Raw genomic sequence first — 25,636 nt, 5'->3', positions numbered from 1 at the left:
TCAGACCCATCACGGGGAAATTTTACAGGCACTCCTGCTCTGTGCACCATCCTCAGTTTCCAGATGTTGCTGCTACATCTAAAGCCTGGCTTCCTACCTTGCAGAGGGTCTCCAGGCCTTTCAAAAGCAGGGAAAACATACAAAGCCCATTGAAAACCAAACCACTGGGGATTTACAACAGCTAATGCAACATAGGTGATACCATCGTAATGAGGGGCCTCTAAACAAAGATGCCCCCTTCTTGTGTGTTTCCTCTTTTTTTTCAGGTTGCTAAAACTTAATTAGCCTTACGGCCCATCTGGTAACTTACAACCCAGGATGTTTTGCACGGCTACTCGGGCCACTCCCGGTGTCTGAAATAACAATGCCAAGGGCAGGGCAATCAGCATCCCTTCCTGGACAGACCCTACCTGCCAGCTGGCCCACCAGAACTGAGAGTGTGTTGACAAGGAGCAGCGGAACCAGGGCAGCAGGAGGCACCTGGGAGGAGTGAGCTGCCGGCGTCCCCTGACAGGCACCCTTCCAAATATGAGCAGCCCTGTACTACAGAGGCCCTGCATCTTACGTAGATGCTCTGCCCAGCGCCAGACTTCTCCAGGGACCCCTGTGGGTGCTCTCTGTGCTGGAAGCACAGGTCCTAAGGAGATCTGATGTTTAAGGGTTGGGAACAAGGGTTGGGAACAAGGGTTGGGAACCTGACCCTTTCCAAAATTATCAGAAAGAGGGGTGAGAAGTCAAGAGCTCAACATCTAAAATACTAAAGCAAGACAGGGGACACTAAAGAAAGACAGGGGACACTGTGAAGTCCATGGCTACCTCCCTTGCCCACCTGATGGCCAGTTTGACGAAAGGTGTGCTCAGGGCAGGTCAGCCCCTAAATACTCAGCACGGGAGCCTACCGTCCGCACTCACTGGCTGCAGCCCTGCCTCCCTCCCTGGCCTTTTGGCCTTCCTCAGGGAACGTGTGAGTCAGGGACTAGGTTAGAAAAGATCATGAATATACTCAGTTTAACTTTTTAAAAAGAAAAAGAAATTGCTATTTTAAAACCTAAGACTTTAAAGGCTGAAAAATAACTGACCCTGAGTTGGCCTTAGGAGGCTGGCTTGCTGCAGACTTGTCAGCCTTAGAGCTGGAGCTGGCCTAGCGGTGGGGAGCTGTCCTAGTTTGGGTCCCTTCTGGAAGCCCCAGCCAGCCCTGCAGGGAGGCTGCTTTAGGGAGGTACCGCATGCACACAGTCAGTGGGACCCACAGAGATCTACCCTGCAGAGGAGGGGGCAGGGGGTGAGCTCCGGGCAGACTGACCACTGCCCCTCACCCTAGTGAGGAGGCCATGGTAAGCGATCTGTTTCAGAAAAGACAAGCAGCTGAGGTGGAATTCCCAGGACTGTTAAGAGCAGGAGTAGGCCTGCCAGGAAGCAAGGAAGAAAAGGGGCAGGAAGGGCTTGCTAGATTGACCTCAAGCCAAGCTTCTCAGGTATGTCTGAAGGTGACTTTAAAGCATATGAGCGGTTACATTCCCAATCCCCACATCCGCATACAGGAGAGGGGCTGTGTAGCCGGGTGGTTAGAACATGACCCTCAGAGTGGCGCCAGAGTGCACATTCCTACACTGGCAGTGTGAAGCTGGGCAAGCCACCAAATCGCTCTGTATCTGGGACAGAGAGATGGCATTAGTATACAGCTCAGGGCTACTGCGAAGACTTAGTGAGGTAATGCATGCAAAGCACTATGAACCTGCCTCGCACCCAGAGAACACTAATACAGAGTGTCAGCTCGCATCGTCATCACTGTGTTGAAACGCCTGCCCCAGGGATGCCGAAGCTGGCACCAACATGAGCCGAAGCCCTGGGCTCCCAGTGCCCAGGCTATGCCGCCCCAACCCAGCCCACGAGAACACCTCATGGAGGCTTCCGGGAGAGGGATGACCCATCACAAGTGCTTTGCTGGACTGACAGAGGGAAGGGGTGCCGGACCCCAAGCCCAACGTCCTAGCCTGACCCCTACTCTGCAGGGAGCCTGAGAACGACACCCAGGTTTTTCTTCCCTTTTCTTTCTTCTCTTTTGACCCCTGTGTTTCATGGGAAGATAGCAGAGAATTACACTTCAGAAAAGCAACCAATCCTTCAAACTATGAACTCATTCTCTTCTGGACGACCTCTGAGTAACAAGTACCTGAGAGCCCACAGTTATAGTCCCCATCCTAGGCTCTGGGCCTTGGTGGTTAGGGAAGAGGCCTTTCTACCAGAAACAAGGCTCCTTGCTTCAGTAACTAGTTGCTTGGCTGCAATGTTTTGGAGGCTAAAGGAAACTTCTGGTACCCAGGTGAGTTGGGGCAGGGAGTCAGCACAGGGGACCTGGCTGTCCTGTCTGCCTAGAGCCCTGGTGCCTGACCTGGAACAAGACGCCCCTGATGCCTCATTGAACAACACATGGCCTGAGGTCTGGCAGGTCAGGAGGGGGCAGTGGTCTGTCGTTGAGGGCCCTCATCCTCGGACAGCCACTTGCAAAAGCTGTCCCAACAAAACTGTTTCTGGAGCAGAGTTAGAGGGTGGCAGAATTAGAAGGTGCAGCACTGGATGTCTGATTTCTTGGATGTCTAAGTAGTCAGTTCAACGCTTCCCTGGAATACTGGTCTACGTACTGTTCCAAACTCCAGCAGGGACGACAGAGAGGCCAGGCAAGTGTGCTTTCACGGAGCAGCACCCCACCCTTGAGGTGGCCAGGGGCACTTACCAGGAAGCGGACATCGTCAAAGCCATTCAGAAGCAACTTGCTCTCATACTGCTGCAGCCCAACCGCCTCCAGCCACTCCCCGACGCTCTGCTCCAGCGTCCGCGAACCTGACGAGAGAGGAATCGGCAGACGCTTGAAAAGGGAAAAACCATTAAGGCGGTAGCAGCGGCACTCAGAGGAAGACAGATGGCACTGCCACATCATAGTCATTACCATAAAGCAGCCAAACTATGTACAAGAGACCGAGAGCAGAGGCCGCAGCTCCTCTTCTGCGCACGGGCCGCGGGCGGGACGGCCCAGGGCCGCACGCACTTCCCCACCTCGGGCGCTGCCGCCCACTCACACCCCCTCAGTCCGAGCTGCTCCGGGCCGAGGTGGCACATGCACGGTCTTTGCCCACAGGTTTGGGGGGGGAGCCAACCCCCAACGGTCTCCGGGTCAACTCCTCGTCAGCGTTCACACTGAGATATTTCAGAAAGTCTGTTCCCGCGGGCACTAGAAGGGGCGGGGAGCTCCTCTGATCCATGCAACTTCTGGAGCCCCCGCGCAAGTTCTGTGACCTTGCAGCATAAACTGGTCAGGAGAGAGCACACATCTTCATGCAGCTGAGGGACACAGGCACACAGCGAGGGCTCCGGGAGGGAAGCAGCGGCGGCTGTTCAGGGGGACCCAGCACATGCAACACAAGCAGCATAGAACACGGCAGGGGGAGAAAAGAGACTTTTACTTGTTTTCCCCCAGCAGTCCCGGAATAAGCAAACCATGGCCACTGGCCCTTTGTGCTGAGAGGCTCAAGGCAGCGAGGGGCTGAGTGGGGCGCATGGGCCGGGGCTCGGGGGCTCAGGCTTGGGTGTGGCTCTGCTGGGCCGACAACATCGCATTCCGATGGGCCCGAGCCCCATCCACAGTTAGACTCTGGCCGCTGGCGAGCGGGGCGTCTCCCAGGCCAGGGCTCTGGCTGAAGGGCTGCCTTCCCGGGCCAGGCTGTTTTTCAGGGGCTGGGCATTCATTTTCCTCTTCTGACAGTGGCTGTTCCTGTGACTCGCCTGCCTGCTCAGGTGGAAAACAGGCAGGCAGATCCAGTTCTTGGCTAAAGAAGACAAAACCCAACCAGATAAAAGAAGAGAAAAGGGAAGCGGTCCTCTGTCAGCTGAGCTGTGGCAGCTTAAGTCTATTCACGTTCTGCGCTGTTCTCTTTGGCTGAGTGATAAAGACAGCAACTGTCTTCCTGGGGTCTCCGGATCTTGGCGTTCTTCTCTAGGGGCGAGCAGGGAAGGGAGGACACTTATTTGCTATGCTCCTCGGGTATGACAGGGGAATGTGGTGGCGCAGAAAGGAGAAAAGTTCAGCCCTTCCTGGCAGACCTTGAATGTTCTGAGCTGACCACCTGAACCCCCACCTACTTCTCATGGGCAAGAGCAGATGAAAGAAGGAAAAAAGAGAAGGGGAGGAAAAAGGCATGAGGCAGGAAAAAGAAGAACCAACTACAACATCACCTCCAGAGAACTCTTGACACGGTGAAAGTCATTCTGTTGCTGCTGGGCTCCCTGCCCCTCGGGCAGGCCAAGACCACTGGTTTGGTATCTAGAAGACCCTGGCGCCCCACCGGCCTGGGCTCCCCCTCTGCTCTGTCCTCTGCAGACCAGATGGTGGTCAGGGATGCGCGCTGCAGCAGCACTCCAAGATGCCAAGTCCGGGGGATACTTGAGCTCCCCTGCCCTTGAGTGGGGCTGTCTGCTCCAGGAAGCTAAGCGGCAGGCTCTTGTCCGCCCATGAAGTCAAGTGTCCCCGGCTGCTGATTCATTCCTGCTTGTAATCCCCCCGCGGGAGCTGTGGTCTGCCTGCTGCCGCTGGATGTGTGCGCTTACAGACCCGCAGCAGAAGGCTTTGTCTAAGGCTCCTGGGCTCCACGCTGCCTGCTGCCTGCTCCACAGTCCTTCCTCACTCTCATAATGTCTGGCCCTCCCCTTCCTCCCCTCCCCGCCCTCCTCCCTTCCACGCTCAGGAAAATACATCAGGGATCGGACATCGGAGCAGAAGCTGCTGTTGCTGCTGCTGCTGCTGCCACTGTTGCTGAGGGAGAAGGAGACAGCGGCACCAGCATCAGAGCAAAATGACAGATCCCCCGATATCTGATGTTCACCAAGACACACACGTGTGTGAAAGGTGGAGACAGGGAAACTTTACCTCCAGCTCAAGGTGCTGGTAAGAGCTTATTGGGAAGAAGAGAGGGAATGTTCCAATAGTTCTGGCCGACAGTTTCTAGGACAGCCAGGAGAGGGGACAGAGGAATGACACTGGCCAGAGAGTACAGAGTCAGTGACAGCCCCCTGGCTCCCCTGCTACTTCAGGAATGAAGGGTGCCTCTCCGTCAGGAAGATAAGCCACCGGGGGAACCACAAAAAACAAGGCTGTAACACCTGATATTCCTCAGGTGAGTGCATTAAACAACTTGGGAAGGGACTTCTCTCAGGCCTGTCGGCGCCCAGGTGCCACCTGCTACCAGGAGAAGGGGAGGGGGGTGGAGGGGAGAGGCAAGGGCAACGGGAAACCAGGAGCAAACCCCAAGTACAGCCGAAGAGGAGAAAAAGGTATTGTGTGTACAGAGACAAAATCCCGGCAGCCCTGTGCCGCCCTCCAAACATGGTGGGGGAACCTGCATGACCCAAGCCGCCGATGGCAGGGGCAAAGAAAGGCTCTGTGGGCAGGGAGGTCAGGCCCAGAAGCAGCCAGCATGAAGTGGCTGCTCACTCTTCAGCAAAAGAACGCCATGCATTCTCTTCGTGACAGGCCTTTGTTGAAAGAAGCCAGAACGGCCCGGGCCAGTGGGAAGGCTGCTGTCCCTGGACTCCTGACAGGGCGAGTCACAAAACATGTCTGCTGGGGATTCGGGGAACTAGTGCCAGAGCTGCCAGCTCAGGGACTCTTAGCCCCACAGCAGGACAGAGATTCAAGTACCATACAGAGTCTCATTCTTCTGCAAAACCTGTCCTGCCAGGCAGTCCCATGCTTAGTTAAGGGCTGTCTGTAGAAGGGCCAGCTTCTGCTCCCAGCTGGCAGCCCCAGAGGACAAGTCTTTTCTCTGTGTTTCTCCAGAAACCCATGGACAATCTCAATCCTGATACTGACAATTCAAAATAAACGAGAACGCTGCTCTGGTCTGCTCTAAAAGTCACTCTGCCTCCTGCGCTGCCCACTCAGAGAACAGAGTTCGTGGCAGGTGTCACGGCCTGGCAGGAGTGCAGACACAGCAGGCCGGGGCTCTGCAGCGTGGGCGGCCCGCTCTCGTAAGAGGCCATTTCACGTGCCTGCACTGAGCTGGGGCTGTGTGTGTGCTGGGACCCAGGAACCTTGAGGCATAGCTGGACCAACTCACCACTCACACGGGTCTGCTGGGAGTAGTACTTTTGGTATGTGGGACCCCACCAGAGTTCAGTGTCACCACCTCCAAAAAGAAGGACCCTCCCAAGAGTGTTTTCCAAAGGTGTCGCCACATCTGCTTTTTTTTTTTTTTTAAGCAAAGCCATGAGGTTCTGACCCCACATGCAAGTGACTGAGATTCCCCAGACATTGAGAGGAACAGGGAGCCGGAAGGCAGTCTCAATTGAATGGGCTGTCATTGACCCCCAGCTGTCCCCAGAGCACAACTTGGAAAATGACAATACTGTTTATCCAAGTCCTGGACATCTATGCTAACAGGCAGCTGACTCTCGGTAAAGCTGTAAACTACAACAGAGCAGGAGGTCATCTGAGTGTAACCAATTGCCTGGAAACCCTGGCAAAATCCAAGGCAAACCAAGCCCGTGCGCCCCCTCTGCTAGCACCCGAGGAAACCCAGCTGCTGCAGGGAGGTGTCTTTTAGAGCCCAATCTAAGAAATTGAAGGAGACAAGCCAGGAAGCAGATGCTCTTGTTCCCCACAGATTTCCTGACATGAGGCAGTAATGATTTCATGAACAGAATGAGCAGAGTTGCTACTGAGTCCCTCTAGAGCTCACGTATTTGTATCTCTTACTCATTCCCAACAAATCTATGTGATAAGGACTATTATCCAAAATCTACAGATAGGACATGAGGACTCAGAGAGATTGCGGCTTGCCCAAGACGCATACGTATCTAGAAGCAGGAACTGAACCCAGGGCTGAGGCTCGTGAGTCTATGCTCTCTCCATGAGCTCCCACAGCTCCTCTCTGCCCACACACACTTGTCCTGCCACCCACCAGAACTCCGGTGGAGCCAGAAGCCGGGAAAAACCTGAAGTGCTCGTCACTGAGGCCATCGATCCTGGATGGAACCTCCATGTGAGCAAGGATTCCCCCACTTTGTGCACAGAGGCACCTTTAAGAAGGTCACCTCACCTAGAAGGTAACTCATCGGCAATTCTATTATTAGGGAAAGCAACTCAGATATGGCTTTACCTAGTTCCTTGTTTCAAACAATGGAAACAGAGGCAGACCTCACCTGTGTGGTTGAGTGATAAACAGCCAAAGCAGCAGCAATGTGGAGTGAAAATGGAGAAACAGATACAAGGAGCAAACAGCAAAATCAACCCCGCTAGGGGACGAGAGTGGCCAAGCTGAGACCTATGGCCCGAGCCAGTGCCTGGCCACTGTCATGGTCAGGTCACGGAGGCATGTTTTCTTGAAGAGTTACTGCCTGGACTGCCTGCGAGTGGGGAGAACAAGAGCACTCCAATTTAAGACAACCTGAGAACACTGGCATTCAGAAGCACAATTGACAACTTTTTTTTTTTTTAGGCTTCCTAATAGCAGCCTAAAATTTAACTTATACACTTTCTCCTCCCCAAGGAAAAAGGAGTAATGACTCTAAAAATAACAACTAGATCCCCTAAATGTCTGCCCTCTGTGTCAGAGGAAAAACCTGACCAGAAAGAAGCCTTTCTGGCTATTTCGGGGAAAACAGCTGTGTGGTACAATACCTGAGATCTTCTGCTGTTCCTGAGAAAAGTCAATCCCTTCTCCGATAGAGCTCATGATTTTTTCAATCTGAAACAGAAGAGGAACAAAAGGGAGTCGTCGTCAGGTTTGGGTTAAGCATTGTCAGCTCACTATCAGTTTGTTGGGGGCTGGCCTCTGGGTCTTTCTAGATGATTCCAAGGCCCACCACCAACCTGATGTGAGCTATCAGAAAGTGCTGCTGCTGGGATCTAAGAAGACCTTTCCCGCCACAGCTCAGCGGGTCTGTAGACATGGTCTGAAGGAAGTGAGCAGGTCGCCCTCTGGGCCCCACTGCTGGAAATGCCCAAGGACCTCCACTCAAGGTATTTTTATTTATCTATCACCCTCACTTTGCCGTCAGTTCTCCCAGACTCTGCAGAAAGAATGCGAGACAGCAGACCTCACCTGATACAGGCTACTGCTCATGCTATAATTTAAATTCCGAGAGAGTAGAGAATCTGTCAGTTTCCTTCTCCTTTATCCCCCAAGTGCCTAGAGCAGTGCCTGACAAAGCACAAGCACTAGCAGATAACGGATATTGCATCACTGCCGGCTCTGAGGATCATTTTGAAAGCAGAGATAAGCAGAGCACCTGACAAAGGAACCTCTCAGAAGCCAAAGTGAGGTAGGCACAGCAGCACCCTGCATGGAGGATCTTTTGCTCCTTGTAGGCCGGCAGTCCTGGGTGGAGCTCTGCTTTCAGGGGACGAGAGGCACGGACACTCGTCCTTCCTCTGGTTCACAGCAGAGACTGCTGGTCTCAGAGCATCCAAATGTCTCCAGCACTGCGGCCCCTTCCGTGGACCACCTGTCCCAGCCATCTGGCTTCAGTCCCCCTGAGCCAGATCCAAGCCCCTACTTCAGGAAACCTGGCCTAGGTCAGATGAGGCAGTGAGGAGGTGGCCACATTCTCCCCCACCCCCTTCTTTTTGGATTGCAGCGATAATGAGCTCATTCACTGCTCTTTTTCCAAAGAAATTAAAGAGGACCTTTTGTACCAGAGCTTGGAAGCTTTTTTCTCCAAGTGCAAATAAGGAGCCTGGGTCTGACCATCAGAACAACAACAACTCTTCAGCCGGCGTCGAGCCGGCGTCTAGTTGGCAGACAAAGATGGCACATTTGACACCCAGCCACCCAGCCGAGCATGGGCAAGCAGTCCCTCTCCCTTGGGGCCAGGAGGTGTTTTCCTCCAGCTACAGAAATGACTGCCATTCAGATACCACCCGACTGCACGCTGACAGTGCACACTGCCACTCCATCCCGGAGCTCAGCAAAAGCAGAGGGGAACTCAATACACGTGTTGGGGGGAGCAAATAAAGGGTACAGTTCTACTTATTGGCCTCAGCAGCTGAAGTGGGCAGCACCTCACAAACCTGCACCCCTCTGGATAAATGCCTTTCTTGCTGTTCCTCAACATGTCACATTCTTTGGCCCTGGCCCTTCCAAGTGCTGCCTCCTCAGGCAGGAATATTGCGCAACAAGGAGCCACCCAGGCAGACAGGTAAGCACCTTCACCTGCCCAAAGCCTCGGGGTGAAAGCTCTACAAATGGGGCACAGATTCTGCCTCCTGTAAAGGGTTGTGTGGACTAAAATTATCGTGGGCATGTAGCCACAGATCCAGCTCACAGCAGATGCTCAATGAAAGGTTAGTCCACTGCCCTCCTGTTGTCCCCAGTGTCCCAGATGAGTAAAACACTTTGACATTTTAAAAAATACTCTTTGGGGGCCCTCCCTGGGGGCACATTTAAAGTGCAGCACTGCAAGCTAGAGGCAGCCGCTTCAGTGCTGATTCGATCCTTAGCCCCGGAGGTGACCCACATGGCACAGCAGACCTTTCCTGTCTTGCCCACTGCTCCCCTCAGCAGTGTACTTCAGTGGATGGGGCTGTTCTGCTCCCCACTCTGTCTCTGGGGAATCCTCTCACCCTCCGCACCTCTGGCCTATACCTTATGCATAAATAAATAAATCTTTTAAAAACATATTGTTTTGTTTTCTGAAGTCCTACAGCTATCACATGCTTCAAAATTTGAAAGAGTATTCAGAGAAAAGTCTCGTTCCTACCCTACCTCTGAGCTGCCTCACTCTTCCTCTCTGGAGGTAACCAGTTTCTCAAGTGTCCTTCTAGTCTGTTCTATTCACAAGTAAGCAAACACATTCTCTGCTAGAGGCAATCCATGGATGCTGACCTCCATCTTGCCTTTTCCATTTAATAACACATCTTTCCACAGTTCATCACAACTCTTCTTTTAATGGATGAGGTATAGTCAGCCAGTGTATGATAATGTGATAATTTATTAACCAGTTCCCTGGCAGGCCCATGTGTAGTTTCCAATCTATTCTCATTCTGAGCAGAGCTATGATTAATACTTTTCTCCACGTGTCCTTGCACGTAGGTGCAAGTGGATCCTCAGGGCAATTCCTAGTTATTTCTCTTCTTCAAACTTATAAACATTAATATTTTTAAATGCAGAACTGTATTTTGCATTTTTGCACAGGCAGTTTTCACAGTTCCTGGCACTTAAGAGATGAGAACACTAAAGGTGAGAAGCATTTAACCCACACGTGGTCTGAGTTCACTGACTGGGGTAAAAGAGTTTGCAGGCAAAGGAGGATTCACCTGGGGAGAGAGTGTGCCCCTGTAAAAATGCTCAGAACAGAGTGCTGTGTGTTGGGTAACCTCTATACTATGATGCCACTAGACTGTGTGGGAAAGTGAGGCTCTCAATTTCTCCTCAGAGGCATTTTCTCGAGGGTGTCCTGTGGTGCACATGAGCGCACACACTGCAGACTCTTGAGAGAGACCAGCAGGGACCTCACAGGGCATATGCCAACTCGCTCTCCCCACCTGATTTTGCCAAACACCTTCTAGAGATGGGGTGCTTCTTGTCTCCCACATTCACCCCATTTGCAGAAAGTGCTGATTTGTAACTGTCTTTTCACAGATTTAAAACTTTTTCTAACTTCAACACAGGAGCCCTACTACCCTTTAAAGCACCCTCTCTTCCACAGGAAAGATTCAGGGATATTGAAGACAGCTCTTTTCCTCCAGGCCAAGCTGCTCCCCCAACTTGGTGCTAAATGACGCATCAGTGCCAGGTCCTGAAGCCTGGATTACCCAATCTGATTACAGAAGCCTTGAAGCTGGGCAAAGAGCAGGTACTTGATAGTTATCTGCTGATTCACCTCCTTTTTCTTTTTCCACATTAACAGGAAAAAAGTAGGGCGCCTGAGGTGAAGAAACCTTCTCCTATCTAGGGGGTGGGCACCTATGCCTGCCAATCCCTGGGTTCCACCAGTCTTTGGCTCCTTCCTCCAGGCCAAGCCATGTATTGGGGGAGGGGAGATCACTGCTGCTTAGTGAGGACTGCACTGAGCTTGTGTTATGTGCTACTTTATCCCCAGGGCCTGGCTCATAACCTAGGCAGTAAGTAGGAGGGGAGTTTCTATTTAGAGGCAGCAGGGAAAAAGTGGTTTCCCCAAGGTCATTTAGTAGTGGCGTAGCGGGTTAAAGTGCAGCCAGTGTGCAAGTTTGATCCCTGGCCCGGAGGTTGTTGGGAGTGACCAAATGCGGAGATTTACTGAGGGACCGGATAAGGGCAGCAATAAATCCGGCCTTGCATCCAAAGGTGATAAGGCGGTAATAAATTGGGGGCCTTGCATCCAATTAACGGGGTCTTGCATCTGCGATGGGACTAGATGAAGGTGATAACAAACTGGGCCTTACATCAAGGAACATAGCGATTAATCACCTCTTTGGAATTCAAGTTTTAAACCTATATAAGAGACCCTTCCCCCCTATAGGGGTGGCAGTAGCTAAGGACCCTACTCTTGGGCTCTGTCTCAGCTGCTGTCCCGGAGCAATAAACTGTTTGCTCAGCCTCTCTGCCTTTTGTCTTTCTTTCCTGCGGCCGGTCACAGAAGTTGGGGCAAAACAGAGGTGACGCACATGGCCCAGCAGACCTCTCCTGTCTCACCCACTGCTCCCCTCAGCAGTGTACTGCATCGATCTGTTCTGCTCCCCACTCTGACTATGGTGAATGCTTTCACTGTCCCTGCAACTCTGGCCTGTACCTCAATTCTGTATGCATAAATAAATTAATCTTTAAAAAAAAAATGTAGAGTGGGAAAGAGCTAAAACTGAGGGTGCTCCAAGTATCTTTTGAAATTAAGTCAAGTTTTCCACATTGTGTATTTCACTGTCATCATAACCACCCAACACCCAAAGCCCCAGCTGACTTGCCCAAAAAATATCCCACACCCTCCCAACCAGGCCAAGAGATCTGCCAGTGTTTTGAAATCAAAGTGAACAAAGTTGAACACCCTGCTGCTTCTCTTCTGTGTTCCTTCCTGCCTGCCCCAGAAGCCCCTCATACTAACTACAGAGGGCCAGGAAGAGCCCAGGTTTCCAGGGCCTGCTGCCTGGGAGGCCTGCAGGGCTCCTCAGGCCACAGGCCAGCGAGGAAATGCTAACGGCCACTCTCAGACGGGTTTCACCCAAACGAGAAAGTACTGGACTGCACTAGCTAAGTCAGGCTGAGGAGATTCTAGCTGCGAGAACATGGAGTTCTTGCTGTTTACCTGCGGAGTGGCTGCTGTGCTGGGAGCTGGACTAGGAGGGGAGTGCACAGGAGGGTGCCGCCTGGGACCAGGCCCTCATTTGGACTGTGGTTCAGGAAGGAGCTGGATCTCATCTAACCGACCGCACCCCAGCATGCGCAGAATGCCCAGAACGAGCAATGAAGAGATGAAGGTCATTTCAGTCCAACGAAGAGCTGTGAGAGACAGACCCCTTTCTGATCTGTCATTGTGCAACTTAACCATTTAGTTTTCAGTTAACAACACAATCCGATGAGGCTGCTTTCCCTGAAACCTTCTTCTAGAGAGAGGAAAGAGGAAGCTGGAATGTTGAAGGGGAGGGGGGCACAGTTCTATGTTCTCTTTTTTTGTTTCGGATCAGTAACATTTTTGGAGGGACAGGACACGGCCATGCTATAATACTGCTCATCGCCTGAACTGTAGAGGACTCACCTGAGTGAGGGAAGGCCTGAAAGTAACTGCCACAATGGATGCCCATATTAAAAACAAACAAACAAAAACGCTTGGACATACCACTTTGAGACAGTATTCGGAATGACTCTTAGAAATACTTAGATTTTTTTCCTACCAGGGCTGTATCAAATATACTTATGGCTGCAAATACAAACACCAGAGATGCTTCTGCTCTGATATCTGACAGCTGCTAGTTTAGAACACAGGATCCTGGCAGACCACAGGAGTGGAAACTCATGGAGAGGCTCCATCCCCACCCACCTAACCCGCCTGCCAGAAGCAACGAAACTACCTGACACACCAGACAGACAGACAGATGCTGGGAGTGGGGGTGGGGATGGACAGCTCCCGGGGAAGGCCCACTTTTCCTGCTTTTGATGGGTCATTTGTATGCTGGCAAGTGTGCTGGGCCCACATGGGTCACAACAGCACCGGAAGCCTCCGTGCAACTGGGCTCCAAGGCCTGAGTGAAACCTTCCTTCCAGGGGGAGGTTAGAAAAAAAGGGCTGTAAGTTGGGTTCCCACTTGCAGTCAAATACAAGGAGAGGAGGAGTCGGGTCGACAGGCGTGTAAGTCGGGGCTAGAGTAGAGGAGGAAGCAATTCACCAGCATTTGAACCCTGTCCTGATTGCAGACATGCCCTCCCAACCTTCTTTCTGCAACCTGTTGGAAACACACACCAGCCTCCCCAGGCCTCTACCACTAAGGCTGGGGACCCCTTCTCCACCCCAATGCATATCACCTTACAGAAACCAGGAGCACACTCTGCTTTGCCTGGTTACGTCCCTGACTAAGTGTTTCACGATGGGATCCAGAGACTCTACAGAACCGTTAAGGGTTTCTCATGGTGCTTCTTAGAACCCACATAACTCATACAGATACGACACACTGGAGCTGTGCAGGGACAAACATGAACAGCTCCCACTCGTTACAGGTCCACGCCAGGCCAGTCACCTCAATGTGACACTTGGAGACAAGCGCCAACCCTTCTAGACCCCAACCTGGACTCCAACTTCCCTTCCCTCCTCATCTTCTCTAGCCCCGCAGGGGGCTCCAGCTTCCTGCTTAGGAAGGGTGGGGAGTGGGGATGGCAAAGGGGGAGACTTCCAAGTGGCAAACTCTTTCCTCTGGTCAGATAACCTTGCTTGGATTGTGCTCCTCACTTCCAGGACAGGGCTGAGAGCTGAGCAGTAACCTCCTAAGCCTCACTGGAGGCTGATGTCCATGCCGTCAGGTGACTGCTGACGTCGAAGCTGGCTCCTCCGCTGTGCAAGGAACCCTAAAGACTGCTGACAGCTGCACTCCCCGGCCCAGAAACCACATAAGAATTCATCACCATCTCTGTCTTCTGCCTCTTAGCAGCAGACAGGCTCTCAGCCTAGAGTGGGCTTTGATGCCACATTTGAAAGAGGGTCACTGACCAGGGTCTGAGTTATTTTTTCCCCTCCCCTCCAAGGCTGAATTGCATAAGGCTTCAGGACAGACAAAGATGGATTGAAGCAAATTATTTGTCCTGATTTTCTAACCTTGTCAACTGCTTTTAGGAGAGGGAGGCAGGGTTGGGTGCGGGAGGGGAGAAGATGGAGGGAATGAATTAAATATCTGCCAACAAGTTCAGGGCTGGCCTTCCATTGGTAGACCTGGCAGCTCTACTAACAATGAGTAATATCTTTTCCACTGAGCGGGCTGTTAGTCTTAGCTTAATTTGTCTTATCACAAGGGGGCACTTGGCTGGTTACCATATTTACGGTTGTAACCCCTCCCCCATCTGAATCTCCTGTATGTTGTCACCTTTCTTCGAAATCCCCCTTTTTCTACTAGTCTGAGAGTAGTAATAAAACAACAGAGTTTTTTTATTTCAAAAGGGCTTTGTCTTTTGGTCATTGACAAAGGCTCAAATTCAAGCCTGCCAGTGGCCTGGCAGGTGGAGAGGAATGCCACCTGCTGCCAGCCGACCTCTGGGCCATGGTGAACACATTCTAAGCCTGCAAATCCTCTTCTCCCTCTTCACTGGTACTTTTCCCCCACACCTTTTAGGCTGCTGATACTGCTGCTCTCCAAAGCATCTCACACTCTACAACCACTAGCTGGCTTCCCAACATGAGGTGCTCCTCACCAGACCTGCAGCTCCACAGAAAGGGAGTTCTGTGTCAGTAACACTCACCCAATGACACCCTTGCTAGAATGGTGACTATTTGAGCAAAGTTTAGCTCAAAAGTTTAGCCCAAGAAACTGTTGAAAGAACAAAAAAGGTCAAGAGACCTATATTCCTATGAACTTGATTACTGCCTTCTATAGAACTCTGGGTAACATGCCAAGTACTGGCTTTAATAAGTGGGGCGAATCTAAAAGATTAATGAGGATTATGTATTTGGGTTCTAGTCCAATTCTCGCCACCCACCCAGGTGTAGCCGGTTTGGGGGAGGAGAGACGAGTGAGGAGGCAGCATAGAAACCTCACAAGGGCAGCAGCTATCTAAAACTCTGGGTGCCTGGCTCCTGCTCTTGGTCCTTCTCTGTTTTTTTCTTTCACCATCTACAATCTCCAGAGCCCCCCGTTGGTCCTGTCCTTCTGGATTTCATGACAGCGCACTGTACCAGCAGCAGTCCAGCTAGGGATTAAACCAATCCGAACAAACTCCCCCTCAGAATTAATGTTGTTTCTCGTGCGGCCAGGAAAGGGTTCCTACAACCATCACTTCTTAGATTTTGCAGGGTAATTCCTGCGTTGTAAATATGAGGGGAAGCTGATGCAAAATTCTGAGACCCAAATTATATACACTTCAGATGTTCAAGAAAGCACATTAATTTAAAAAATTATGTTAACACTAATGATTATCTAGTTATATTAATACAAATACCCTATCAGTAGTCATCAGCTGCCCTGAGATTTCAGCAACTCAACCAGTCTTAATTATCTTTGAACTTGTAAAGAGGAAGAAGTTAGGTAAATGAACACCCCAAACTTCATTTTAAAGCACTAGTTAACATCTTTCGGGAAGCTTTACCCTAAAGACAATGGACCACACCAACGTGTGGGTTTTAGATAGCTGCCGCCCTGTGAGTTTGTATGCTGCCTCCTCACTCATCTCCTCTCCCCCAAACTGGCCTGCACCTGGGTGGATGGCGAGAATTGGACTAGAACCCAAAAACACCTCCATCTAAATAAAGTTGGAGAACAGACAAAGCTCATCTATGGTGGTGCCACTCACTCATTAGAGTAGTTGGGGTGGGGGGGGGCAGGAAAAGGTAAGGAATGACTGGGAAGGGGCCATGAGGGAAATTTCTGTGGTGGTGGTAACATTGCCTCCTGATAGGAATTTAGGTCACACAAATGTACGGTACTTAATCAAAACTTGGAATGCTAAGATGCCCCTCCTCATCCATCCTGGAAAGAACTATAGAAAGCATATTAAACTCTAGTTAATGATACACATGTTTAAAATGTTTAGGGATGAATGGTACAGATGTCTACAAGTTATTTTGAAATGCATCAAAAATAACATGGATTTTGAAGTGGATAGAGGAAAGGATAGATAGGCGATAAAACAAGTACAGTGAAAGTAGAGAATCTAGGTTCTAGGTGTGAATGTGGAGGCATTCACTCTTCAAGTCTCTTTCAAGTTTTCTGTGTGCTGGAAAAATTTCAGAATAAGATATTGGGAGGGAAATTGCAGGACAAATCTTCTAGAGAATAATAAAGTGTCACATCAACTCTGGTGAGTTTCATCATTTGTAATGAACTCTGTGCCACATGCTAATAAGCCCAGCAGGCAAAGAGAAGAATTTGGGAAAGCTGATTTCATGACCTTTCCCTGTCATCAAGCTTCTATGGCTAGGGCTCTCAGCAGTTCCTCAGGTGTGGTGTGGCTTCCTTTATTCTGGAACCTAGTTAACCCCTGCCTATCGTTTTTTTTTTTTTAATATTTATTTATTTATTCATACAGAACTGGGGGACAGGCCAGAGATGTGGAGGGTGAGAGGATTCACCAGAGACAGAGCGGGGAGCAGAACAGGCAGATTGACGAAGTACACTGCTGAGGGGAGCAGCGGGCAGGCCACCAGAGGTCTGCCATGCCATGTGGGTCACCTCCGGGGCAGGCGGGGATCGAACTCATGCGGAAGTGGCTTTAGTTTCTTAGTGTTGTGCTTTAACCCGCTGCACCACCAGGGAGGGCCCACCCCTGCCTATCTTAATAGTCTAAAACTCAGCTATCAATGTTCCCCTCAGAAATGGGCAGACCCTCAGAAACTGTTTCATGTTAATCAGACTCAAAAGGAATGGTCCCTGTATCAGGGAATTACATTAGTATGATAAGCAACACATTAGGGTACCTGCTTGTAGAACTCATTTGTATGTCTACAGCCTGAAATCCATAAAAGGAGGAAATCAAATCATCCTTCAAATACCAAAGGGGAATGGGGTGTTTATTACGTGGAGACCTTATTAAATTATCCCTTTCGTCAAAATTGAATTTGGGTGCTTACAGAGAGAGATACCCTTTTCCTTGGAAGTACTTTAGGTCTAATGTGCAAGCCTCTTGGGGTTGTCAGGTTGTTTCAGTGGTGTTCTCTGTACCGAACACCATCTGATCAGCTTCTCCTCACAACTAGCCTGGGGTGGAGAGGATCGATGATTCTTCCCACTGTATGGAAGAGGAACCCAAATGTCAGAAAAAATAAATAATATCCAGGGTCACAGCACCAGAAATATAAGTGTCTGGTTAGTTATCTTTCCAATTCACGGTGCCCACCTTACTTAGGACATAGGGTCTATTTTCCAAAAGCTCAAAGTACAATTTTGAATATAGAGATGGAGAATTTAGAAAAGGCAGTGTATTGAGGTGAAAAGAATGAGGATTTTGGAATAAAAACAAGGCTCAAAAACCACGTAATTAGTTGTAGAATCTCAGACAATCCATTTAACTTCTAAAAAGTGTGAAAGGAATTCCTCTATGGAATCACTATTATGGGCAAATGACTTGCTCTCTTCCTTAAGCGTTCGTTTAGTCAAAGGCAAAATGGAGACATCAACATGTGCTGCACTAAAGATCTGAGACGTGGGGCAAGCAATCTTAGGGGAGCGCTGGTATCCATATGGAATTCAGAAGAGGATGTGATGACAACATGAGTTTCAGCAAGCTCAGCACAGCCTCAGAGACTGAGGTCTTCGTGTAATTCACTCATTCCCTAAATGACATCATCCTAAAGTGAGGTCAAGGTTCTTGCTTTGGTAAGCACAGATGGTGAGGTTTGCTCTTTCTCCAAAGGCAGTGCTTGTCTATTCCAATTTTTGGGAGATTTCAGTCCTTGCCACATTCTGAGCCATTCTGAGGTATTAAGGAGCCTTCTCAAATTAAGTCTTTGGAAAAGCAGGGCTGAGTCTCAAAGTCATTTAGTTTTCCCTCTATAACCCACTTGACCAGATGCAAGCCTTTCCTTACACGGAGAAACATCTGCAGTCCTTGCAAAACCACAAATGCCAGGCAGAGTCCACAGCCCTACTGCCTTGCTCATTTCAGTTTAGGGAGATTACAAAGGGTTTACATTCATGATTCATACTCATCTGGTTCCAAAGTAAACAGAATTCTACTTAAAAAAACAAGTTAATCAAAACTCAGGTCCACCTGCTAGTGCGCACATGCGTGCGCGTGTGTGCGTGTGTGTGTGCGTGTGCGTGTGTGTGTTAAAAAGGACCAGCCAGAGGGAAAGGGCTTCCTTCTGGCAGGAATGCTTAGAACACGCCATGTGAACAATAGCTCACTTCCTGGACACTCAGCTGGAAGCTGCTTCTCCATTCAGGACAAAATGTTTCATGTGAAGGAGGTGACGCCTTTCTACCGGGCAGTTCCATAAGCAAGAACACGGAGGACATGAGACAATATCTAAGGGAGGAAAGGGGGCGGGATCTCAGCTCAGGCTTGCTCCTTTCTGAGCAGAGCAGAGGTGAAGCTAAAGGCCGTCACCGACAACTCAGAGGAAGCTGGCTCCTGCACGCAGGTTCAGCAAAGAGTAAGACATGGAGTCAGAATCATCCTCTGTGACTGGGATATGATAACTACCCTTATGTCTGCTAATGACCTCTACTTCACTGATCTACCAGCTAGTCAACTGCCTGCCAGCTCGTCCCTCTGTAACTATACCCACTCCAGTCCACACTTGCAGCCAGCAGGATTCTCCCATAGGTTTTCCACATCCACACAATGAATGTTTTGCTTACCAAGCATCAGTAGGGATCATTTCCAAACTCTTTAAAGATGGTGTCATATTTATTGACAAAAATTATCAAACATTTTATAAATGATAAAAACAAGTAAACAAAGAGCTATTCCTGTGACACCCAAGTAGATGCTTTGAAAAGATTCAACTGGAGGGTCATTTTATTCAAATGAGCTCTTGAATTAAGTGTCATTGGAGAAACAAACAGCGGATTCTGTATTCAGTTTGCTTCACAAGCAGCTAAATTCGTGCTTTGCTTTTCAGAAATTCAAACAGCAAGTTTAGACCAATAATATATTATGGACATAGTTCATGTAAATAAAGGAGACTGAGACCTACAAATCAGCAGGTCCACACTGAAAAAGTAGGTCCCAGCCACACATCAAAAGACTGGAACACACACCTATTTATTTGGGGTTAGTTGTGCAACAAAGCAAACAACCCAGTCCCGACTGGCCATTGAGAAAGCCTCTGGGGAAAGCTGAAGGCAGCACCCAATAGACTAGCCCTGATACCAGGAGCTGCACCTCACAGCCATTCTCAAACCACTTTCATTATCAAGAAGTATAAACTTCCACACACACAGAACCCCTCTCTGGCTGCTTTTCACTGCAGTCTTTCTGCCCTTCCTTCTTCCTCTATTATGTTCCTGTGTGAACAAGGTCTTATGCTTTCATTAATACTGCCAAGGTCGGGACCAACCAGCCAGAGCTGTGTGGCACCCTGGTTATAGATCAAAAAGCATTAGCAAGTTGTGGGTGCTTATATTCTACCAACTCAGTGCAAGTCAAATTCTGACTTCCATTCAATTGCATACAGTAGGTGGTGAAAATGAACTGCCATTGGTCCAGCTAGATCTTAAGCTTGTGAGGAAACAGAGTCACTTTAAATAAGACCATCCCCTCCACATGGACCCCTGGTCTCCCCTGGCAGATCATGGGGTGCAAGATAAAGCAATTGGAGTCTTGAAAGTCACACAAACGTGTTCTGAAGTTTAAGGATTTCCTAGTTCATCCTAGATATAGGCTGAGCTAAGAAACAGTCTGCGGCCTCCCAGTCAGGGAGTATATAAAAGGATGGAAATGGCTTCTTTATGGCTCCCAACTATAATCATGGAGGGTAAGTCACATGGAAATACTTCATGGGTGTGACAGGTGCACAGAGGGTAATTCTTTTCTGATAGGAAACAGCTCAAGATTAGAATGACAGCACACTTGAGGGCCCAACCTGGCTGGAGGTAGATGGTGATACCTAATGGATGCTCCACCATACTCACCAACTACATCCTTGCTATTCCCGACACCCCAACTCCAAGCCTGGAAAGCCTCTGCCTCCTTGGCTGTCCCCAAATCCTCACCCTATAATTCCTTTCAGAGCCAATCAAGTCACCCTGTTCCCTTCCGTCCAGGCATGATCTAATATAAAAAAGTTCTCAGAGTCAGAGCAAGGCTTTATCCCTGGTTTGTCACTTTGGCAAAATATATGACCTACCCAAACCCCTGCAAACAAGGATGATTACACCTGTTTTGCAGTGTGGTCTGTTGCCTGACTGAAGTAACAGAGTGGGCACCCAGAAAGTGTTTTGCTAAGCATGGGTGCCCTGCCAGTGTTCTTTCTGGACTGACCAAATCTAACGTGTCTGTCAGAATCCAGGGTGGAAGATGCCCGGCTGCACTGATAAGAACATGCTGACATACACGGCCCAAGGATGGCTCCTGGCCCGCTGACACAGGCACACCACGCCACTTCAGCATCAGAACTTCTGAACATCAGAACTTCACCCCAACAGGTACTGAGCACTGGGTAGGCTTTGTCACACCCCAGTGAAAAAAGACATGAAGAGCTTTTCAAGCGGTTACACCTTAACTGATTCTTAGGGAGGGATTTGTGCAGGACACACATCTTATTTGGATCTGAGATTTCTCCCTAAGAGGAAAGGAGGGGGAGTGTGGCATCCCCAGCGGACGTGTGGCATCGTCCCACCTAACACTCCTCCAACTGCTAAGTTCCTGCATCAACATCCTTTGTCAGCTCATGTTGACCTCAACCACAAGGAACTGAACTCTGTTCTCTGTCAAAAAAAAAAATAATAATAAAAATAAAGCATTCTTAAATTCTGAAGAGTATACTTGTTGATATGATTTTAATTAGGATAATAAAAGACCCATCCACACACCCACCCTCCATTTAGGAACAGAATCTGGCTGGCATACACCTAAGTCCCAGCACAGCATGGCTTCAAGGTCCCTCCCCCCTCCTCTCTGCCCCCATGAGTTTCCTGCTCCTGTGAGGCCACCAGCCTCCTGACTTGGATGCCTTCATTCTCTTGTTTTTCTTTAGTGTTTACCATCTATGTCAGTACTCATAAGCAACACAGATTCCTGGTTCTCTTTCCTGGTCTAGTGAATAGGAATATAACTTAATGTTCCTGAAGTGACCCAATAGATTCCAGGACCCGAGTGCAGGGAAAGGGGGTGCAATCTGACTGGTGAGGAAACAGGAGCCCAGCATCTGAAAAGACCCAGCACTGAAGAAAGGGCGCTGGCTCAGGGAGGGCAACAGAAGGGTAGGGTCACAAGTCCTCAGGGGCTCCTGAAAAGTCCATTCCCTAGATAGCAGCAGCATGCAACAGTTTGGGCTAAACTGCATGTTGATGGACACAAGCACTATGAATAACCAGAAAGAATGTGGCCATTTAAAAAGTATCTCTGAAGAGTGCCTACCAGAGCAAATCAAAGCCTTGTGGAGTTATACTCTTGGGCCCGCTGGCAAGGGAGTCTCATGAGGAAAAACACTAAGTGAAGCAGCTTGTGGGGAGAGGAAAGGCTGGGCACTGAGACCCTGAGATCAGCCCTCCCCGCTCCGCAAAACCCATCGCAAGCCAGCAAGCACCAAGATTCCAGAGCAACCACATCCACCCATTGCAAGTGCTTTGGAGGCATTTAACACTGTCAAGAACTGTTCTCCAGAGACTCTGGTGTAAACCTAGGAGGTAAGGCCCTTTGGAGGAGTGGGAGGTTTAGACAACATCAAGAGGGAAACATTGGTCAGAGCACCTGAGGAACGGCCCAGTTTACGAATGCTTCAGTTAAGACCCAGGACAACTCTTAACTTTATAACATCTTAATTGTTTATTTATTGGTTATTTCTGCCATCCTCTCAGCTCTGCTTTCCATTTTGTCCTGATGGACAAGCAGTAAAAACTTAAAAGGGAGTTAAAAAAAATTATATATTTCACATCATTCTTTATTTGTACATTTTCATCTCAGTTGTAAACCCCGTGGACTTCCCACCACCGGTTCACTCGTGAGTCATCACCATATATCCGTGTGCTTTTCCTGCCCCGGTTTTGATCCTGTTCCCTTCTCCACCCCTGCAGAATGTCTCTGGTTTATAGCTATTTGTTGATTTTCATTTCTGCTTTATTAGAATTGCTTCCCCCACCCCCCGCCACCCCCGATCCCTGACACTCCTACTATGAGTGAAACCATCCAGTGTTTTTTTTTTTTCTCTTTCTGGGTTTTTTTGCTAAGCTTGATCCCTTCTAGTTCCATCCATGTTGCTGCAAATGGCATGAGTTTATCTTTTGATTGCTGAGTAATATTCCATTGTATACATGTACCACATCTTGATCCAGTCATCTATTTTTGGGTACTTGGGTTGATTCCACATCTTCCCTATTGTAAATAGTGCAGCAATAAACATAGGGGTGCAGGTGTCCTTTTGAATTAATGTTGTGTCCTTTAAAAGGGAATTTTAAGTAAAAACTGAGAGACATTGGAAGGCTTTGTCTCCTCCTCCCAGAATTCTGGGATAAATAAGAAAGAGAGAGGAGACAGTCAGCAGGCAGCTGAACAGACTTGTCAATCCCTGAGGTTTATAAAAGAAAAGACAATGGTGAAGGGGGACTCCGCTGAGACTCCTTTAAGAATCCCTAGAAAAAAAATCAGGGTCCCAGGTTGGGCTTTATAGCACCACTGTTAACTGAAGTACAAGAACCTTATTTTCTAAGATTCTCCCTCTTCAATATCACATGCTTCAATAACGAATGAATTAGTATAGACACTAAGCCTCTGACTGGGCACAGTGTAATACTCACTGTAACCCACAATCAGCAAGAGATTAGTTTTTCTCAGCTTTGAGCCAGGGGTGGAGGTGGGTGGGTGGTGTATGTATGTATCACACATCAGAATCTCAAATTGCTCCTACAAACTTGAAAATAAACAGGACAGTTCTAGTCAAAACTCTTAAGTTTTTTTGTTTTTTTTTAAATTCTTTGCTTCTGGAAGTGAGAATCAGGGAATCAGAGAATCAGCCAGCTGGTATAGGGACCAGCAAACAGCCCCTGGGCTCTCATCATCGTGTCAACAGAATGAAGACAGGAAGGTGAGGGCCACAGACTGAGCCCACAGGGGCCTCAGAGATTATCTAGATGAATCTCTCAGTTTTCCGGGTTAGGAATCTAAGGCTCAGAGAGGGCAGATAGCTTAAGCAAGGCAGTGAGCAAGGCAGAAAGAGCTCTAAACCTTGCTTCTTGCCTCTCTGGAGATACCCCACTGATTTTGTAGTAGGGGAAGTGACAACCAGAGCCACTCTTGAAGTTGTTCAAGCCTCCAGAGGGCTGACCCTGGAGAAAAAAGACTTGAAGTAAAATAAGCTTCCTCGCCCTAATCTTTCCACACCCCTGGCCACTCACATCTGAGAAAAATGGCTTCTGTGCAGAGCCCTGTACAGCCCCACTCAGCAGGGGGCTGAGGGCAGTAGGATGTGCTACCCTCCCGCCTTTGGGAAAGTAGGCTATTATAAGGTTGCCAACTTTTCACCATAACAAATAAGGACTTTATATAAACCTGATGAGAGTCTGAGGGAGAGCTCTGTGACAATGAACTAGTTCTGCATTTTGACTGTGGTGGTTACACAAACCTACATCCCAAAACAGCATAGATCTCCCTCCTTTGCCCCCAAACACACACATGGAGGAAGGTTAAAAAACAACAACAACAAAAAACTGGTGAAATGTGAGTAAGGTCTGTGGATTGTACCCATGTCAATTTCCTGCTTCTGCCGCTGTGCTCAGTTATGTAACATAGTACCATTGGCAGAAACTGGGTGAAGGGTGCACTGAATAAAGAACTTATCTGTACTATTTCTGCAACTCCCTGTGAATCTTAATAATTTCAAAAGTAAAATTGAGGCAGAAAATTTAACATGCAAGCCATCCCCTCTGTTCTAGAAAAGGACAACTAAGTATTAAAAAAGGATAGGCATAGCCAAAATAAAGGCAGCAGGCAGCCACCACCAGTACCATGTGACAGCTGCCCCGAATCGCCTTTTGTCATGGACCAGTCAATATTGTGTGGAGACTATCTTAAGAGTATGGTGAGAATGCAATATTCTGGTCCCTTCTCCTTACCAGCCTGGCAAGCAAACGCAATGTGCCAACAGACCTGCCCAGAGGGCCTGGCACATAGCTGCCTTTCCTCCCAGCCTGTCAGCTTCTGACAGTTCTCTGCGGCCTGGAGAGGCTAGAACACAGAAGTGGGGCACAATAAGAGTGCTTCTGGGGTTGGAGGAAAGGGCATGCAGGGTTTTGCTGGCAAGAAACAGAAATTTCTCTCCTGCCCTCTCCTCCTTTACCTCAGCTTTTCCTGTTCCCCTTCATCAGAGCAAAGACACCTAAAGTCAGCCACAGGTAACCCCTGAGTTTTTCTTTTCCTCCACCCCACTGTCTTCCTAGCTCAGACTGAAATCCAGAGTCTATTCTTACCGTAACCCCCTCTTCTTCCTGCCACCACCCTTAGCAGCTGCTTTCAGAGCCTGGAGTGCTCGCCTACCATATCCCCTCCAGAACAAGCCTTTCCTGATACGTGACAGGAGGGATAGTAGCGGCGGTCCTTAAAGACCTCTCAGGTGGTGGTGGAAGGAGGGAGCATATCCAAACAAACCTGAGAAGCCTCAGCCTAGGAACACTGATGGGTGCCTCGGTGTGTGTCATTTCTGGGCCCAACAACCTAAGTTTCCAACCACAAGCACCTGTGATTCTCTAAGGGCCCTCTCTGGCCATCAAAGTCCTCTCTAGATCTGGACCCTGGGAAGACTGGAAGTGCCAGAAACAATGTCCCCCGGCTCCTCCCACTAAGGGAGCAGCTCCCACCCAGACTGACTGGAGCCTCCGATACACACTCCAGCTCCTTCCAGCCTTGCCCAGGATAGAACTTGATAGCTGCGACCTGACCTACGGTTCCCCAACAGGCCTGAACCCAGGGCCCAGAGTGGTAACTGTTGCCTTTTCTTCTTACTCCCTCACCAGTACTTCTTGGGATCACCTCCGAAATAAACTACTTGTATTTACATCCTGCTTTGGGGGCTGCAACCTAAGAGATGGTTACAGAGAACCCCTATTTTTGGGAAATTGGAGCTGAATTTAAAATATGAATATGTGTATCTATGTGTCTATCTATGTAATGAGGGAAATTGCCTTCAGCATGGCCACTATCACATACTAGACGGCGGACAGGAGAAAAAACTATAAAAACTTGATTTGCCTGGGTAATTCTCATTATAGCCATTTATGTGAACTGCTTTTCATTTGCCTAATTACCACTAGCACAATAACCACCACAGAGATATTAAATGTGCCAGATAAAACTTGCATTAAATTTTATTTGATTGCTAAA

The 25,636-nt window shown here is 49.1% G+C and overlaps 1 protein-coding gene across 2 annotated transcripts in view; it reads right to left on the bottom strand.

Moving 5' to 3' along the window:
* Window positions 1–25,636, bottom strand: part of ANKS1A (ankyrin repeat and sterile alpha motif domain containing 1A) — a 175,416-nt gene that overhangs the window by 19,523 nt on the left and 130,257 nt on the right. For both annotated transcript variants that reach the window (XM_012721321.1, XM_004673408.2), the window contains exons 12-13: window positions 7,673–7,739; window positions 2,735–2,841 (exon numbers count right to left, since the gene is read on the bottom strand). In XM_012721321.1, coding sequence (XP_012576775.1) covers window positions 2,735–2,841; window positions 7,673–7,739 — 174 coding nt within the window. The remainder of the gene's footprint in view (window positions 1–2,734; window positions 2,842–7,672; window positions 7,740–25,636) is intronic.

This window comes from Condylura cristata, unplaced genomic scaffold (genome assembly GCF_000260355.1).
Source record: "Condylura cristata isolate star-nosed mole 26May11 unplaced genomic scaffold, ConCri1.0 scaffold00001, whole genome shotgun sequence".
NCBI lineage: Eukaryota > Metazoa > Chordata > Mammalia > Eulipotyphla > Talpidae > Condylura > Condylura cristata.
Note: the sequence above shows the minus strand (reverse complement) of the source record. Positions and strands in the feature narration are given on the sequence as shown.